At 73.9% G+C, this 17,514-nt stretch overlaps 1 protein-coding gene across 1 annotated transcript; it reads right to left on the bottom strand.

Annotated features, from left to right (window-relative positions):
* Positions 1–788: 788 nt before the first annotated feature.
* NFIX (nuclear factor I X) lies at positions 789–16,807 on the bottom strand. The gene is made up of 10 exons (XM_021550362.2): positions 16,733–16,807; positions 10,491–11,022; positions 7,896–7,958; positions 7,410–7,484; positions 6,838–6,958; positions 6,339–6,472; positions 5,905–6,027; positions 5,555–5,721; positions 2,393–2,481; positions 789–898 (listed from the first exon to the last, which is right to left on the bottom strand). The coding sequence occupies exons 1-9, from the start codon at positions 16,757–16,759 to the stop codon at positions 2,410–2,412; spliced, it is 1,314 nt and encodes a 437-aa protein (XP_021406037.1). The 5' UTR covers positions 16,760–16,807; the 3' UTR covers positions 789–898; positions 2,393–2,409.
* Positions 16,808–17,514: the final 707 nt, after the last annotated feature.

The raw sequence follows: 17,514 nt of genomic DNA, 5'->3' as shown, positions 1-17,514 counted from the left end.
GGTTGTGACCCCAAATCCGGAGGGTTTGACCCCAAAACGGGGGGTGTGACCCCAAAAAGGGGGGTGTGACCCCAAAAAGGGGGGTTTGACCCTAAAAAGGGGGGGTTTGACCCTAAAAAGGGGGGGTTTGACCCCAAAACGCGGGAGTTGGACCCCGGGGGGGGGCGGGGGGGGTAATTGCACTTAATTAAAAAAATGAGCAGGAGGATTTTTTTGGGGGGGGGTTTAGGGGAACCCCAAAGCCTGGGGGGGGGGGAGGGGGGTCCGGGGGGTGTCTGAGGGGGGGTCCCCCCTCCCCCCACCCCCCCCGCTCGCTGGCCTGCAGCGAGGGGGCCCCCCCGGCACGCGCCTGATTTTGGGGGGGGGGTGCTGGTGATGGGGGGGGGGGGGCGCGGCTTTTATTTTTAATTTTTTTATAATTTTTTTGGGGGGGGGGGAGAGGCGCGATTTTGGGGTGGGGGGGCTCGGATACATCCCCCCCCTTCCTCCGCCCCCCTCCATCATCAAATCTGCGCCCACCCCCCCAAATTTCCCTCGGGGTGACCCTGTGTGTGCCGGGGGGGGGTTGGGGTTTTTTTTTGGGGGGGGGGACACATCAGAGAGGCCGAACCCTCATCCACGTCTGGGGGGGGCAGGGGGGGTTGGATTTTTTTGGGGTATTTTTGTGGGTTTTTTTTTGTGGGGGGGTGTCAGGAAATGGGGGAGGGGGCTGCGGATTTTTTTTTTTGGGGGGGTTGTTTTTTGTTTTTCTTTTTTTGGCGGGGTTTGCGGGGTATTTTTTTTTTTGTTTTGTTTTGTGTAATTTTTTGTGAGGTTTTTTTTTTTTCCGGTTTTTCTCCTTTTTTTTTTCCGGGCGGTTTCTCCTCCTCGTCCGGGGGCGGCGTCAGAGGAACCAGGACTGGGGGGGGGCGAAATGGGGGGGGGTCAATTTTGGGGAAGGGGGGGACCAACACCCCCCAACCCCCCGCGACCCCCCCAGGACACCCAACCTCAACTTTTGGGGGTCCCCGACCCCCCCAAAAAGAGATGAGACCCCCCTAGGACTCGGGGGTTGCTTTGGGGGGGGGGCGAACCCCTCCTGACCCCCCAAAAAAGGGGGCGGGGTCTCCAAAGGGGGGGGTTGGACTCCCAGGACCCCAAAAAGGGGGCGGGGTCTCCAAAGGGGGGGGTTGGACCCCCAGGACCCCCCCCAGGACCCCAAAAGGGGGCGGGGTCTCCAAAGGGGGGGTGGGGCTGGAGCCCCCCCAGGACCCCAAAAGGGGGCGGGGTCTCCAAAGGGGGGTGGGGCTGGAGCCCCCCAGGACCCCCCGATGGGGGGGGCGGGTCCAGCCCCCTCCCCTCTTTTGGCCCCGCCCCCCGGGCGCCCCGCCCCGCCATTGGCGGAGCCGCCGCCGCACCACCGCGCGCAGCCAATGGGATCGCGCCGTGCCGCCGCAGCGCCCGCAGCCTGCCAAGGCCCGGCCGGTGCCAGCCAATCAGCGCCGGCCCCGCCTCCTCCCGCCTGGCGGTGCCAGCCAATCGGGCTCCGCTGCGCGCGGCCCGCCGAGAGACCCCATTGGCTGCCGGCCCTGGCTGCCTCCTCGCCTTCCATTGGCTTCACGCCCGAGCCGGCGCCAGCCAATCAGCGGCCGGCGACGCAGGGCAGGCAGCCAATCGGGCGTCGTGCCACGGCGCGGGGGGGGCCAATAGCGGCGCGGCCGGCCCGGCGTGGCCACGCCCCTCTTTGTCCCCGCGGTGACGTCACCGAGGAGGCGTGGCCTGGGCTCCGGTGGGCGGGGCCCAGGGACCGGCCAGGTGTGCTGGGGGGGGCGGGGGGTCATGGGGGGCTCAGGTGTCACCCCCAGGTGTCTGGGGGGGTCCCAGGTGTCCAGGGGAGGGGTCCCAGGTGTCCTAAGGGGGTCCCAGGTGTGTGGGGAGGGGTCCCAGGTGCCCAGAGGGTGTCCCAGGTGCCTGGGGGGTGTCCCAGGTGCCCGGGGGGGTGCCCAGGTGTGCAGGTGTGGGTCAGGGTGTGCAGGGAGGGGTCCCAGGTGCCCGGGGGGGTGTCCCAGGTGTGCGGTGGGGGTGTCCCAGGTGCCCGGGGGGGTGGCCCAGGTGTGCAGGGGTAGGTCAGGGTGTGCAGGGAGGGGTCCCAGGTTCCCAGGGGGTGTCCCAGGTGCCCGGGGGGGTGTCCCAGGTGCCCGGGGGGTGTCCCAGGTGCCCGGGGGGGTGTCCCAGGTGCCCGGGGGGTGTCCCAGGTGCCCAGAGGGTGTCCCAGGTGTGTGGTGGGGGTGCCCAGGTTCCCAGGGGGGTGTCCCAGGTTCCCAGGGGGGTGTCCCAGGTGCCCAGGGGGGTGTCCCAGGTGTGTGGTGGGTGTGTCCCAGGTGCCCGGGGGGGTGCCCAGGTGTGGCCGTACCTGCTGCTGGGGCAGGCTCAGAAAGTTGCCGTCGCGGGGTCCGAGGCCGACAAGGCGGGGGGCAGCGGCGGCGCCTGACGCTGCGAATGCTGCGGGGAGAGGGGGCTCAGCCCGGCCGCGCCCCGCGGGGGCACCGGGAACCCCCCCGGGGGCACCGGGGGCACCGGGAGCCCCCCCCCACCCGTGCTCCGGGTGAGACCCCCACGGTGGGCGCGGCGGCGAGACCCCCTCCCCTCCCCCCGCCGGTACTTACCTGTGCGGGACCCCCCCCCGGGCACTCCCGGGTCCCCCCACGCGGGTGGGGCGGGGGGCGCGGCCAGGTGGGCCCCACCCACGCGGGTGGGTCCGGGGAACCCCCCCCAACCCGCACCTCCCCCCCCAGAGCGAAAATGGGGTAAAAACGGGGGAAATGGCGAAGGAGCCGGGCTGGAATGGGGGGATGAGGCGCCGGGCCGGTGACGATGACGATGCGGGTGATGAAGCACGGGCAGCCGGGCCGGGCGGGGCACTTGTCACCTGGCACCTGGGACATGGCACCTGGCACCTCTCACATGTCACCTGTCACATGGCACCTGGCACCTGGCACATGGCACCTGGCACCTGCTGCCCACCTGGCTCACCTCTGGCACCTGCCCCGGGTGCAGCCCCTGTCACCTGGGGAAGCCCTGTGCACCTTGTCACTGTGTCACCTGGGTCACTGTCACCTGTGTCACCTGGGTCACTGTGTCACTGTCACCTGTGTCACTGTCACCTGTGTCACCTGGGTCACTGTCATCTGCATCACCTGGCTCACCTGGGTCACTGTCATCTGTGTCACCTGTGTCACCTGTGTCACCATGTCACTGTCATCAGGGTCACTGTGTCACCTGGGTCACCTGTGCACCCTGTCACCTGTGTCACCTGGGTCACTGTGTCACTGTTACCTGGGTCACTGGGGTAATTTATTTCACTGTCACCTGGGTCACTGTGTTACCTGGGTCAGTGTTACCTGGGCCACTGTGTCACCTGTGTCACCTGTGTCACCTGGGTCACTGGGGTCACTGTGTCACCTGGGTCACTGTGTCACTGTCACCTGGGTCACTGTGTTACCTGGGTCAGTGTTACCTGGGCCACTGGGTCACCTGTGTCACCTGGGTCACCGGGGTCACTGTGTCTCCTGGGTCACTGTGTCACTGTCACCGGGGTCACTGTGTCACCGGGGTCACTGTCACCTGGGTCACCGTGTCACCAGAGTCACTGTGTCACCAGAGTCACCTGGCTCACAGGTGTCACCCTGCGCTGGGGCACCCTGGGGCAGCTGCTGGCACCTGCCCCGAGGGCCTCAGGTGGCACCTGCAGCCAACCCCTGCACCCACAGCAGCACCCCACACCTGCGCACCTGCACCCCAAATCTGGGCACCTGTATTTCACATCTGGGCACCTACAACCACACCTGGGCACCTGCACCCCACACCTGGGCACCTGTACCCCACACGTGGGCACCTGCAGCAGCACCTGGGCACCTGCACCCCACACCTGGGCACCTGTGCCCCACACGTGGGCACCTGCAGCAGCACCTGGGCACCTGCACCCCACATCTGGGCACCTGTACCCCACACCTGGGCACCTGTATTTCACATCTGGGCACCTACAACCACACCTGGGCACCTACAACCACATCTAGGCACCTGCACCCCACACCTGGGCACCTGTACCCCACATCTGGGCACCTGTATTTCACATCTGGGCACCTGCACTCCACACCTGGGCACCTACAACCATACATGGGCACCTGTACCTCACACCTGGGCACCTGTATTCCACATCTGGACACCTGCAGCCACACCTGGGCACCTGCACCCCACACCTGGGCACCTGTACCCCACATCCGGGCACCTGCCCCTCACTGCTGCCCCCACACCTGGGCACCCCCGCTGTCTGCGCCCCTCTGCTGGGAGCCCACACCTGCCCCTGGCCCCGGGGCCCCCCTGCCCCCCGCCCCCCACGGCCAGGGCCCGGCTGCGGGCGCGGGGGGTGCCGTGGGGTGCCGTGGGGTGCCGTGGGGTGCCGTGGGGTGCCGGGGGGGCAGGGGGGCACTTACGGGGTGCGGCGGGGGCTCCGCCCGGGGGGCCGCTGGGGGCTTTGGGCTCCGGCGGGGGCAGGGGCAGGGGCCGGGCCAGGGGGGCCCCCGCAGCCCCCCCGGCCCGGCCCTGCGCCCCGCACGGCTGCAACGAGAACACGGTGACGGACCCCCGGGACCCCCGGGGCGGGGCGGGGCGGGGGTGGTGGGGGGTCGGGGAGGGGTCCTGCAGCCCCCCTTTTAGGGGGGGGGGGTTTCCACGTGGGGGTCCCCCAGGTGGGAGGTCCCCGGTGGGAGCTCCGCAGGTGCGGGGTCCCCAGGTGGGGCGTCTCCAAGTTTTGGGGGGTCCCCATGTTGTTGGAGATCCCCAGGTCGGAATTTGGGGGGGGGTCCCCGTCACCCCCTCCTGGCGCTGCCGCGGCCGGCGCGGCCACCTGGGCTCGTTTGCATACAGGCCCCGCCCCCTGCGCTATATTTGCATACAGACCCCGCCCCTCTCGCCTGATTTGCATAGCGCGCATCTATTCGCCCTCCGGCCGCACTAATCTGCATACACGCCCCGCCTCCTCGCCCTCATTTGCATCCGGGGAGCGGCCCCGCCTCCTGCGCCTCGTTCTGAGCCAGGCCCCGCCCCCGCAGGGGAGGGGGGGGTCCCGGTGTCCCCACGACCCCCGGGATCTCCCCGCGACCCCCGGGGCTTCTCCGGGACCCCCGGGGCTTCTCCGCGACCCCCGGGGCTTCTCCGGGACCCCCGGGGCTTCTCCGCGACCCCCGGGGCTTCTCTGCGACCCCCGGGATGTCCCCGCGATCCCCGGGGCTTCTCCGGGACCCCCGGGGTCTCCCCTCGATCTCCGGGACTTCTCCGCGCCCCCCGGGGCTTCTCTGCGACCCCCGGGATGTCCCCACGACTCCCGGGGTGTCCCCACGACCTCCGGGATGTCCCCGCGATCCCCGGGACTTCTCCGCGACCCCCGGGATCTCCCCGCGACTCCCGGGATGTCCCCACGACCCCCGGGGTGTCCCCACGATTCCCGGGGCGACCCCACGACCCCCGGGGTGTCCCCGCGACCCCCGGGCCGCCCCCGCGCCCGTCCCCGGCGCACCTGGGGGCCCTGGGCGGCGCCGTCGGCGCAGACGAACTGCACGAAGTCCTTGAGCGAGTCCTGCCCGTGGTGGTAGCGGATGGTGGGGTGGGCGAAGTAGGGGCTCGACTGGGGCAGGAGGGACCCCGACGGGAAGTGCAGCGCCGAGGCCGTGGCCCGCGGGCTGCCTGCAGGGACCCTCAGCGCCAGCGCCGGCGGCCGCGGGACCCCCGCCCCATTCCATCCCCGGGGCCGGCCCGACTCCCCCCAACACCCCCCCACCCGCCCGCCCAGGGACGCCCCCCCGGCCCGGCCCGGCCCGCCCCGGGGTCACCCGGCAGCCCCCCGGGCCCGGGGGTGTGGGGTCTCACCGGGGCGGACGCCGGCCAGGACGGGCAGGGGGTGGTGGCCGAAGGCCATGCGGGGCGCGGCGCCGTGCCCCGACAGGGCGCTGCAGAAATCCAACTTCCCCGACTTCTTCAGCGCCGCCGGGCCTGGGGGGGCCCAGGGGGTCGGGGGGGGCAGCCGGACCCCTGCACCCCCCGCCCTCCCCCTCCCCAGACCTCTCCCCGCCTACCCCCAGACCCTCCGGCACGGACCCCGCCGCTCCCCGGTGCTCCCCCCGCAACCCCTCCCCGTCCCCGGTGTCCCCCCCACCCCCCCGCATCCCCAGAGCCTCCCCGTTACCCCCGGCCCGGTGTCCCCATGTCGCGATGTCCCTCCCGACTCCTCCGTCCCCCGAGCCCCTCCGTACCCCCCCTCCCCAAGGCTCCGGTGCCCCCGAAGCCCCCCGGGTCTCACCCACCGGTGTCAACGTCCCCCCCCCAGGGCCCCTGGCTGCTGCCGGGGGCTGGGGACCGCCCCGGCCCGGGGTAGAAGACGTCGTCGCCGGGACCCTCCAGGTCCCCCTCGTCCAGCGCCTTGGGGCGCTTCGGGCCGCTGCGGGGACAGGGCTGTCACCTCCGGGCCCGGGGCGTCACCCCGCCGAGCGCCCGGGGGATCCCGGGGGATCCCGGGGGTCCCAGCCCCCCGCCCAGCTGTCAAAAGGGGGGTCCCAGGTGCTGGTGGGATGCGAAGCGGAACCCCCCCCAAATCGCAGGGTTTTGGGGCAAACCCCCAAATGGGGGGGCCCCGGCAGGTTTTGGGGGTCCGAGGGGTTTGTGGGGTGCAAGGGAGAGCGTCCAGACCCCAAGGGGTCCTGGGGGGATGGAGAGCCCCTGGGGAGGGGAGCACCCCAAAAAGGGGGAGCCGGGCTGGGTGAGGGGGGGGCGCTGGGGGTCGCAGGGGGTCGGGGGTCCCGGTACCTGGCGGTGGGGGGTCCCAGGGGCCGGCGGCCGAGGGCGACGGGGCTGATGTTGTAGTAGCCCCCCGGGCTCTCCAGGTCAGCCAGCGAGAAGTTGGGGCCCGACGCCGTGGCCACGGGGGCTGGGGGGGACACGGGGGGCACGTGGGGGACCCACGCAGGGCCACCCCCACCCGGCCGTGCCCCCCCGGCTCCTCCGTCCTCCCATTCCCTACCCCCGGTGCCATCCCAGGCTCTGTTCCCACTCTGTGTCCCCTCCATGTTCCCCCCGGTGCCATCCCAGGCTCTGTCCCCGCTCTGTGTCTCCTCCATGTCCCCCCCGGTGTCATCCTAGGCTCTGTCCCCTCCCCGTGTCCCCTCCATGTCCCCCTGGTGTCCCCCCCCGGTGTCCCCCTGGTGTCCCCCCGGTGTCCCCCCCGGTGTCCCCCCCGGTGCCATCCCAGGCTCTGTCCCCGCTCTGTGTCTCCTCCGTGTCCCCCCGGTGTCCCCCTGTGTCCTCTCCCCGTGTCCCCCCCGGTGTCCCCCCCGTGTTCCCCCCGTGTCCCCCGGTGTCCCCCCGGTGTCCCCACTTACTCTGGGACACCCTCACCAGCTCCGTCACGTTCCAGACCCCCGAGGTGACAAAGCAGTCCTGGAAGGTCAGGTGGCCTGGGGACACCGGGGGGGACACCGGGGTCACCGGGGCAGCACGGGGGGGGGAACGGGACACGGTGACCACCGGGGGGGGGACAGGAGGGACAGCGAGGACACCGCGGGGGGACTCGGCACAGGAGGGACACGGGGGGACCCTGAGGGGACATTGAGGGGACAACGGGGGCACTGCAGGGACACCAGGGACACAGGGGGACACCGGGGAATAACGAGGGGACACCGGGGGACACCGATGCACACCGGGACACTGGGAGATACTGCAGGGACACGGGCACACCAGGGACACCGGGGCACACCGGGGACACCGGGGGATACCGTGCGGACACTGGGGGCACTGCAGGGACACCGGGGGACACCGGGGCACACCAGGGGACACCGGGGGACACCGGGACAGCGGCGGGCACGCACCGTTGGGCAGTGGTTTGATGTCCGCGTCTCCCTGGGGGTTGGAGCTGTCGGATTGTCCGGAATCTGGGGGACGGGGGGGGGTACGGACAAACGGGGTCAGCCGCGGACGCGGGGGTGTCCCCCCCCCTCCCCACCGAGTCCCCCCGCGACCCCCGGGGACCCCGCGATGCCCCGGGGGTGGGGCGGCCCCGCCGCCGCCGCCGCCGGTGCCGGCGATGAACGGCCCCGTTGTTCCCGCGGGGTCGTTCGAGGTGAGCGCCCGCCGGGACCTCGCCGGCGCCCGCAGCACCCCCGGGGGGGCTCCGCCGGCCGCTCCCCTCACCCCGAGCCCCGGCAGGACCCAGGGGTGGGGGACTGGGGGGGTGGGGGGGTGTCCCCCCCCCATAGCGAACCCCCGAGGGGACCCCGGTGGCCGGGCAGGGGATGGGGGGGTGCGCAGCCGGCGCTGCGGGCCGGGGGGGGGTCGGGGCTGGCAGGGGGCCGGGCCGGGTGGGGGGGGCCGGGGGCCGCCGTGGGGCCGGGCCGGGGGCCAGGAATGCGCTGGCCCCCCGCCAGCGGGCAGCGCCAACAAAGCGCCCATTGTCTGTGCCGGGAGGGGGGGCACCGGGACGCCCGGGTCCCCCCCCACAACACCCCGGTCCGGGTCCCACCCCCCGGGGTCCCCCCCATCCACCTGGGAACCCCCCCGGGACCCCCATCCCGTGGGAAGCGGGGTCCCCCCACCCCGGGCTCCCCCAGCCCGGACGGGTGGGGGTCCCCCGGTGCCCCCCCCCATGGGGCGCGGGGCTCGGTTTGTCCCCCCCCCCAAACCGGGAGGGGACTGAGCCGTGCAGGGGGGAGGGGCAGGGGGACGGTGACCCCTCCCCCCCCTCCCCCCGGTGGTGACCCCGCCGTGTCACCCCGCGGGGGGGTCAGGTGTCACTGGGGCACGCGCGGGGTCGCGACCTCGGTTGGGGGGGGGGGGGGGGGGGAGCGCGCGTGGCGGGCGCGTGCCGGACCCCCCCCCCCTTCCCCAACCCTCCCTCACCCCTCCCACCCCCACGCGGGGCCCTCCCCCAGCCCCCAGACCCCCCAAAAGCCACCGGGGGGGTTCCCTGCACCCCCTCCTCCCTTCCCCCCCCCACCCCAGAGCCCCCCGACCCCCGCCCGCAGCAGGGGGGGGGCTGGTGCTGCTGGGCAGCTGCGCCCCCACCCCCCCGGGGGTGTCCCCCCCACCCCGCACCTGCGTCCCCCATGCCGGGGGTGGGGGGGGGCGGCACCTGGGCAGCCCCCGCGGCGCACCTGGAACCCCCCGACCCCCGAAGACCCCCACGGCTGCACCCTGACCCCCCCCGAGCTGCTGCAGCCCCCGCCTCACCCCATCCTCATGTCCCACCCCCCACCCCGCGTGTCCCCCCAGGGCTCCGCAGCCCCCCCAGAGCCACCCTGGGGACCCCCGGTGGGGAAGGGGACCCCGATGTCCCCAGGTGTCCCCCGGGGCACCGGGGTGCACCCGGGGCAGGTGGGGGGGTCCAGGCCGGGGATGCCCGGGGGGGCTGCGATGGTGGCGGTGGGGGTGACACACCTTGGCACGGGGGTCCCGGCTCGCGGGGCGGGGGGGTCCCCGCAGCGCGAGGGTCCCGGCGCGGGGCCGCGGTGCCGCAGAGCGTTTCGGGTGCCAACAAGCGCCGCCATCTTACGCGCAAGGGGGGGCTGGCAGCGAGCCCCCCCCGGCCCGCGGCAGCCAAAGGGCCCCCGGCGTGGGGAGGGGGCGGGGGGCGCGGGGGGGCCGCCGGGGGGGGGGGCCGGGGCTGCTGGCGGGGCCTCGTGCCGCGCACGGGGGCACGGTGCCAACCGGGGCCATTTTGGCGGCGCCGGGTGGGAGCCGCGTTTGGGGGATTCGAGCCCCGGCAGCTGGGCCTGGGGGGGGGAGCTGGGGGGCGCGGGGGGACCGGGGGGGCTGGGACCCCCCCCGTGGGTGTGCGGGGTCTGGCACGCGGGCACCGAGGGGGATTTGGGGAGGGGGGCAGCTCGCGCGCCCCCGGAGCGGCTCCTCGCCCCCGGAGAAGGATGGAGGCACCACGGAGCGACCCCAAAACCCCTCGGTCCGGCCCCAAAATTCCCCTCCCCGCAGACAGGGCGGCCGGGCTGGGGTCCCCCCGTGCACACACACACACACGGTGTGTCCCCCCCGCGCTCACACGCGTGTGCCCCCTGCCTCAGCCGCGTTTGCACACGTGTGTGACCCCCCCAACCCGCGCGTGGCACCGGACCCCCGGGCGCGGGGGGCGCGGGCGCTTCGCACGCCCCAGACCCAGAGCGGCGCCCGCGGTGCGGATCCCGGAGCCCGGCCCAGCCCCGCGCCCGTCCCGGTGCCAATCCCGGCCCCGCTCCCGGCGCCCATCCTGGCACGCGGGCTTGGCACGCGGCGCCGGGCGCGCGGCGCGTGCGTTGGCACTCGGCGCGGCTTTGTGCGAGCGAGGCCGCCCGGGGACGCCCCAGGTGGGGCCGGGGGTCCCGGGGGGCGGCCGTGCGGACCCCCCCAGCCCCGGCGAGGCGGCGGGACGGGGACGGGCGCCGCGCCCACGCCCACGGCGTCTCAGCGGCCGCACTCACCTGGCGCGTGGACGAAGTAGGCCAGGTAGAGGTCGAGCTCCTTGATGGTGACGCCGATGTGGTGGGGCTGCACGCAGAGGCCGGGGCTGGCGCACTGCGGCGCCTTGGCCAGGCGCTCGCCGTCGGTGCTCTCCAGCGGGACGCCCTTGAAGAGGATGACCATCACCAGGTCCAGGCGCCACACCTTGTCGGCCTGGCGCAGGCAGTCGATGCGGCGGATCTTGCCCTTCTGGTCGGGGTTGGAGAGCACGCAGCACGGCGCCTTCTTGCCGGTGACGGACAGCACGAAGTCCTCGCGGCACTCGGGCCGGATGTCCTTGCGCAGCTTGGCCAGGAGGCGCGAGGCCCATTTCTGCTTGACCTCCGGCTTCTCGCCCAGCAGCTCGTCCTTGACGGCGCGTTCCTCCTCCTTGGACATCCGCTTCTCGTGCTTCTTGAAGTACTTGCGCTTGCGGGCCTGGAGGTTGAACCAGGTGTAGGAGAAGGCCCGGACGTGGGGCAGCAGCGCCTCGATGAAGGGGTGGAACTCATCCTGCACGGGAGGGCACAGGCACGGGCTGGGCTGGCGGCCGCGGCGCCTCCGGAGCCCCGCCGGCACCGTCCCCGTCCCTGTCACCGTCCCCCGGGCGCCGGAGATGCGGGATCCGGCCCCACGGGTGACCCCGGCGGCCCCGACCCCGTGGGGGATCCCGGCAGTCCCGGCCCCCCGGGGATGCGCCGGGTTCCCGGTGCTTCCCGGGGAAGAGGCGGCTCCCGGTGCCGCCGGGCTCGCGTGTGACCGGAGCAGGGACAGGGACGGCTGAGCCTGTCCCAGTCCCGCCCCTGTCCCCGGTACTGGCACAGCCCCGTCCCTGGTGCCACCACCACAGCCCCGTTCCCGGTATTGGCACAGCCCCGTTCCCGGTGCCATCACAGCTCCCTCCCCAGTGCCGCCACATCCCCGTTCCCGGTGCCTCCACCGCAGCACCGTCCCTGGTGCCACCACAGCCCCGTCCCCGGTGCTGCCACAGCACCGTTCCCGGTGCCACCACAGCCTTGTCTCGGGGACTGCCACAGCCACCACAGCCCCGTCCCTCCCCGCTCGTTCCCGTCCGGCTCCCGGTGATGCTCCCGCATCCCATCCCGGTCCTCATCCCCACCGCCGGTGCCACCAATCTCCATCCCCGGCCGTCCCCGGTGCCACCTCCGTCCCTTGCCTGCACCGCCAGCGGCTCCGCTCCCCATTCCTTCTCCCCGCTCCCCGGTGCCGCCGCTCCCCGGCCCCATCCCGGCCGCTGTCACAGTCCCCGGTGCCACCGGTGCCTGTCCCCGGTACCCGGCCCGGCCCCGCCGCTCCCGGCCCGTCCCGTCCGTACCATCGCGGCGGCTCATCCCGGCCGTAGGCAGCTGCCAGTCGGGCCCCGGCGGGGCAGAACCGGGGGCGACAGACGGGGACGGGGGGCTCAAACGGATTGGGGAAAAGGGGTTAACGGGGACTACCGGGAAGAGAGAGGGGGCGGGTCGGGGGGTGCGGACCGTGCGGGGGGAACGCTCAGGTGTCGGGGATCCCGGTAACCGCGGGATGGAGGAGCTGGGTCCCGGCTGGCGGGACAGCGCAGCCGCCGCGGGGTGCCGGTTACCGGCGATGGGAGGGGATCCCGGTGCGGGGGGTCCCGGTGTCGGGGTGTCCCTGCCGGTGTGCGTGTGTGCGGGCAGGGGTCCCGGTGTTTTTTTTTGGGGGGGGTGTCGCTGTCGGGGGGTCCCGGAGCCGCCGCCGCCGCGGGCGCGGAGCGCGCGGAGCCGCCGCGGCCCCTTTTTGGCACCGGGACCGGAACGGCCGCAGCCAATGGGAGCGCAGCGCGCGGGGGGAGCGGCCTCCCCATTGGTCAGGACGTTGGGGGCGTGGTTAGGTGGGCGTGGTTTGCCCGAAGGGGGCGTGGCCCGAGGGGGGGGGGCGAGTGTGCCCCGCGCGCGCCCCGCGCGTGCAACGGGGGGACCCCGGGGTGGGGGAGGGGAAACCGGGGGGAGGGGGGGCTGAGACCCCCGGGGGGGGGGGGGGGGCTTCGCCAAAACCCCGCGGATTCGCCCCAAAAATCCCCCGTGGAAAGCGTGGAGGGGCGGGGGTCCTGCTGCGGCCCCTCGTGCTCGTGCAAAGCCCTCGTGCAAAAAAACCCTCGTGCAAAAAGGGTCGGGCGAGGACGCCTCCGGGGCCGGGGGGGTTCCCAGGGGGTCCCGCTGCTCCCCCCCCGCTGCCACCGGCGCGGGAAGGCCCCGGATTTGGCCGCCTGCCCCAGCCCCGTGGCGGCCCCAGCACGGAATGGCCCAAACCCGACGTTTCTGCCCCCAAAATCCCGGACGCGGCGCTCGGAGCCAACACTTTTCCCCCCCTTCCCACCCCCCGGTAATTAAATCCCTCTGTGCAAAGGGAAGAAACCAAAATTTGGGCGTTTCGGCAGCGGGCCTGGGCAGCGGCTCCCGCCCAGCCCCAAACCTCGCGGTTTTCAACCCAAAGCCGCAGCGGGGAGGTTTTCCTGGGGGGGCTGAGGACGGTGGTCGCCCCCCCCCCGGCCCGGAATCCCTCCCTGGCAGCTGCACAAGACCCCAGGGCCAGGCCCAGCAGCATCCGCTCGGTGCAGGGGGGGCTTGGGGACACCTGGGACCCCTCCCGGACACCTGGGAGCCCTCTGGACACCTGAGTGACCCCTCCGGACACCGGAGTGACCCCCAGGGCGGGCACGGTGGCGGTCAGGCCGGCTCGGGCGATGGGGTCAGCGGCCTGGACGCCTCCGTCCCCACCAAAGCCCCGGCCCAGACAAAGAGCCACCGGCCCCGGTGACACCGCCCGGTCCCCTCCCCAACGCCTGGGACCCCTCCCGGACACGTGGGACCCCTCCCCGGCCCGGCCCGGAGCGACGCCGGCCGCCACGGAAGGATCCGGAGCCCCGGGCCCGGAGCCGTGCGCGGTCGGTGGCCGGGCCGGGGTCCCGGGGCGGGCGCGGGGGTCGGTGCCGAGGCGGGGTCCGGCGGCGGTGCCGCGGTGCCGCGGAGCTGCCATTGGCTGCGCCGGCCCCGCATTGAGCCGCAGTCTCGGGCGAAGCCACGTCGCCGCGTCCGCAGCTGCGAGCGCCCGGCAGAGCGCCAGCGCGGCGGCAGGGGGGGCGGCGCCGGATCGGGAGGGAAAAGCCCAGAAAAAACAGAAAAGAGGGAAAAAAAGACAAAAAAAAAAAAAAAATAGAGGGGAAAAAAAAAAAAGCAAAAAAAAAAAAAAAGAAATCAAACCAACCAACCTTCCCCCCCCACACTCCTCACCAACCCCCCCAGCCCCGGCAGCGCCCGCCCTCCCGCGCCGCTGCCAGCTCCCCCCGGCCCTCGGCTTCGCCGCGAGAGAAAACAGCCCGAAACAGCCGGAATTGCCGCCAAAAATCCCCCCGGCGGCCCCTGACGCCGCTGCCAAGACCCTCCCGTGTGTGGGGAGGGGGGGAGGAGGGCAGCCGAGGGGGGTGGGAGCGAGCGAGGGGTGTCCTGGACCCCCGAGCGGGGAGCCAGGGGGGCCCACGAGGGACCCCGGTGTCCGGGGGGGACCTTGGCATCCAGGTGGCCTCGGAGAGAACGTGCCGGATGGTTCTGGCAGGGGCCCAGGCAGCCGAGGAGGGGAGACCCGGGCGTTTTGGGGGGCACCGTGGCACGGGCAGGGGTGTCTGGCATCGGAGGGGGAACCGTGGGGCTCGGGGGGGTGGTCCTGGCACTGGTGGGGGGGGTCCCGGGCCGCGCAGAGGAAGCGCCCGCCCGGTCCTGCCGCAGCCACGTGGAGCATCCAGGCGCCCGGGCGGCTCGAGGGGAACCCGGGCATCCGCCCCCCCCCCGCCTCCCCGAGCCCCGAACCGGGACCGCGGCATCCGGGCCGGGCCGGGGGGGAGCGCGGGGGGGGTCCCGAGCGGCTCCGCGGGGGCACCGGCGGCGGATTCCGGGCGGTGCCGCGGCCATCGCCGCGGTTTGGCACGGCGGGACCGCGGCCGTTCCGGGCGTTCCCCGCAGCCCCGGCCCCGCTCCCGCCCCGGCGCGGACCCCGCGGCCCGGCCCCCGCCGTGGCCCGGTGCCAGCCCGGGCCGGGGGGGGCCCCGCGGTGCTGCGGCGTCCAAGAAAGCTTTTTGTGGCCCATCAATAATTCAGGGCCCCCCCGGCCCGGCCAAGGGCTCCTCCATTATTGATGCCGCCAGCGACCGGGGGGACACGGGGGGACACGGGGGGGGACACGGGGAGGGGGCTGAGCTCGGCACTGCGACACGGGGGTGCGGCAGCGCCGGGCGGGCACGCGCGGAGCCACGCGTGCCCGGGGGTCACGCACAAAGCCACGCGTGCCCCCCGGTTTGTCCCCCACGGTGTGTCCCCTCGGTTTGTCCCCCTTGCCTCCCCCTGCCCCGATTGCATCAGCCACAGCACGGGGGGCACCGGGCCTGGCACGCGGCCGGGACGTGCCACACGCCCGGGTGTCACGCACGTGTGTCACACGCGTGTCACCGGCACGGCCGCCACGTGTGCAAGGCGGCCGCGACACGCCAAGTGCGTGACACACGCGTGTGCTGCCTCTGTCCTCGTCACACCTGTGCCCTGTCCCTCGATTGTCACCGCCGTGCCCCATCACACGGGTGTCACAGCCATGCCCCGTCACACGCGTGTCACCGCCGTGCCCTGTCCCGCGTGTGCGTGTCACACCTGTGCCACGCACGGCTCCTGCCGGCCCAGCACCGCAGCCCAGGGCCGGTGAGGGGCTTGGCCACCACCCCCGCGGCCACCGGGGCACCGGCAGAGGGCCGGGGGTGTCCCCACCGCAAGGGTCACCCCGGCGGTGACAGCACTGGGGATGCCGGGGTGGTGACAGTGACGGGGACGGGCAGGGGGTGGCTCCGCGAGGCGGGGAGGGGACACGGGGGGACCCCGAGGGACACGGAGGGGACACAAAGGGACACGGGGAGGACGCAGGGGAGCAGCCGTGGCACCGACAGCCGGAGCCCGAGGTGTCCCCAAGGAGGCCGGAGCCGCTGCCGGGACACCGGGAGACACCGGCAGGACACCGGCCGGTGCTGCACCAAGGCCGGCCCGCGCCCGCCGGTCCCGCAGCGCTGCCGGTGCAACCCGGCGCCCGAAATCCGCCGGTGGCACCGGCCCAAACCCTCCCCGGAGCGGCCGCAGGGCGGCACGAGGGGAGCGCGGCCGCGCCCGCGGGTGCCCAAAACGGGGCCCGGGGGGGGCGCGGGGCACACGCGTGTCCGCGGGCACGGGCGGGCCGCGGCGTGTGCGGGCAGGGGCACACGCGTGTGCGCTGGCGTGTCCCTGGCGCGTGCACACGCGTGTGCGGGGCGGGCGCCGAAGCTGCGAGAAGCGCCGCTGGCCGCCGGCCCAGACGCAACCGGCCGCCAAAACCGCCCCGAAAAGCGGGAGAAAAGGGCAACGCCGGCGGCGGCGGGGGGGGCAACAGCAACGCCCGGCGGGGGCGGCCGGGCCGCCCCGCAAACCGCGCTGGGGGGGACACCGGGGGCGTCCCGGGACAGCGCGGAGGGGCCCGGACCCCTGACGGGGACCCCCGCGCCGCAGCCCCCGAGTTCTGCCCTCCCCGAGAAGCGGCCGCTGCTGCTCCTCCCCCCTCTAAAGCGGCTCCCGGGCCCCCCCCCGACCCCACGGCCCGCCGCGATCGCCCCGCAGCCCCCCCCACAACGAGGTGCTCCCCGGACACGGTGCCCCCGGGGGGCTTCGCCCTCGTCCAGCCCACGAAGTCGCCCCCGGAGCCTCCGGGTCGCGCTCTGACGGGTCCCGGAGCCAAAACCCCGCTCCGGGGCCGGGGTCTCACCCGTCCCGGCGCTGCCGTGGACGCGAAACCCCCCCCCGTGGCACCGGCGGCTCCGACCCCGGGGTCCCCCACCGAAGCCGGGGAGAACCCCGGCGGCAACGGGGATCCGCGACGGCACCGGGCCGAACGTTCCGGCGCTCAGATCCGCTCCGCATCGCGGCAGAACCGGGAGCCCCTGCACCGTGGAGCCGACCGGGGCCGCTCCGGGACGGCAGCCACGGACCGGCCCCATCTCGGTCCCCGCAGCCGCCGCTGCCCCGGGAGGTACCGGCGCCCGCGGAGGGGTCGCAACCCCACCCATTACACCCCATTTTAGAGGGCAACAGCCGATCGCACCGGTGTGTCCCCCCCACCCCACACCACCACCCCCGCCGTTACCGGGCACCTCCCGGTCCCGGCCCCCCCGGCCCGGCCGTACCTGGGTGAGGCAATACGGGGAGTACATGGCGGCGGTGTCAGCCGCGGCGGGGCATGGCGGGGGGGTCCGGGGGGTGCCGGGGGGTCCCGGGGGTCCCGGTGCCGGCGGCGCGCGGGGAAAGTTTTGCCCGAAGTTGGCGCCCGCCGCACTTTTGCCGCGGGAAGCGCGCGCCGGCCACGCCCACCCGCGGAGGTCACGCCCCCTTCGGGCCACGCCCCGGCGGGCGAGGCCACGCCCACAGCGCGGGAGCGGGACCGCCCGTCCCACCGGGGACACGCCCACCGGGCCACAGGCCACGCCCACGTCGGGACGGAGCGTGGGGACACGGGGGGACACGGGGGGACACGGGGGGACACGGGGTGAAGTAGAGGGGACACGGGGGAGACATGGGGGGACACGCGGGGACACGGGGGGACACGAGGGGACACGGGGGGACACGGGAGGACACGGAGGGACACGGGGAGGACACGGGGGGACACGGGGTGACGTAGAGGGGACACGGGGGAGACATGGGGGGACACGCGGGGACACGGGGGGAAACGAGGGGACACGGGGGGACACGGGGGGACACGAGGAGACACAAGGGGGGACACGGGGGGGACACGCGGGGACACGGGGGGACACGGGAGGACACGGAGGGACACGGGGAGGACACGGGGGGACACGGGGTGACGTAGAGGGGACACGGGGGAGACATGGGGGACACGCGGGGACACGGGGGGACACGAGGGGACACGGGGGGACACGAGGAGACACAGGGGGGACACGGGGAGGACACGTGG

The sequence above is a fragment of the Lonchura striata genome, chromosome 21 (assembly GCF_046129695.1).
Source record: "Lonchura striata isolate bLonStr1 chromosome 21, bLonStr1.mat, whole genome shotgun sequence".
Taxonomy (NCBI): domain Eukaryota; kingdom Metazoa; phylum Chordata; class Aves; order Passeriformes; family Estrildidae; genus Lonchura; species Lonchura striata.
This window is presented reverse-complemented; position numbering and strand designations above follow the sequence as displayed.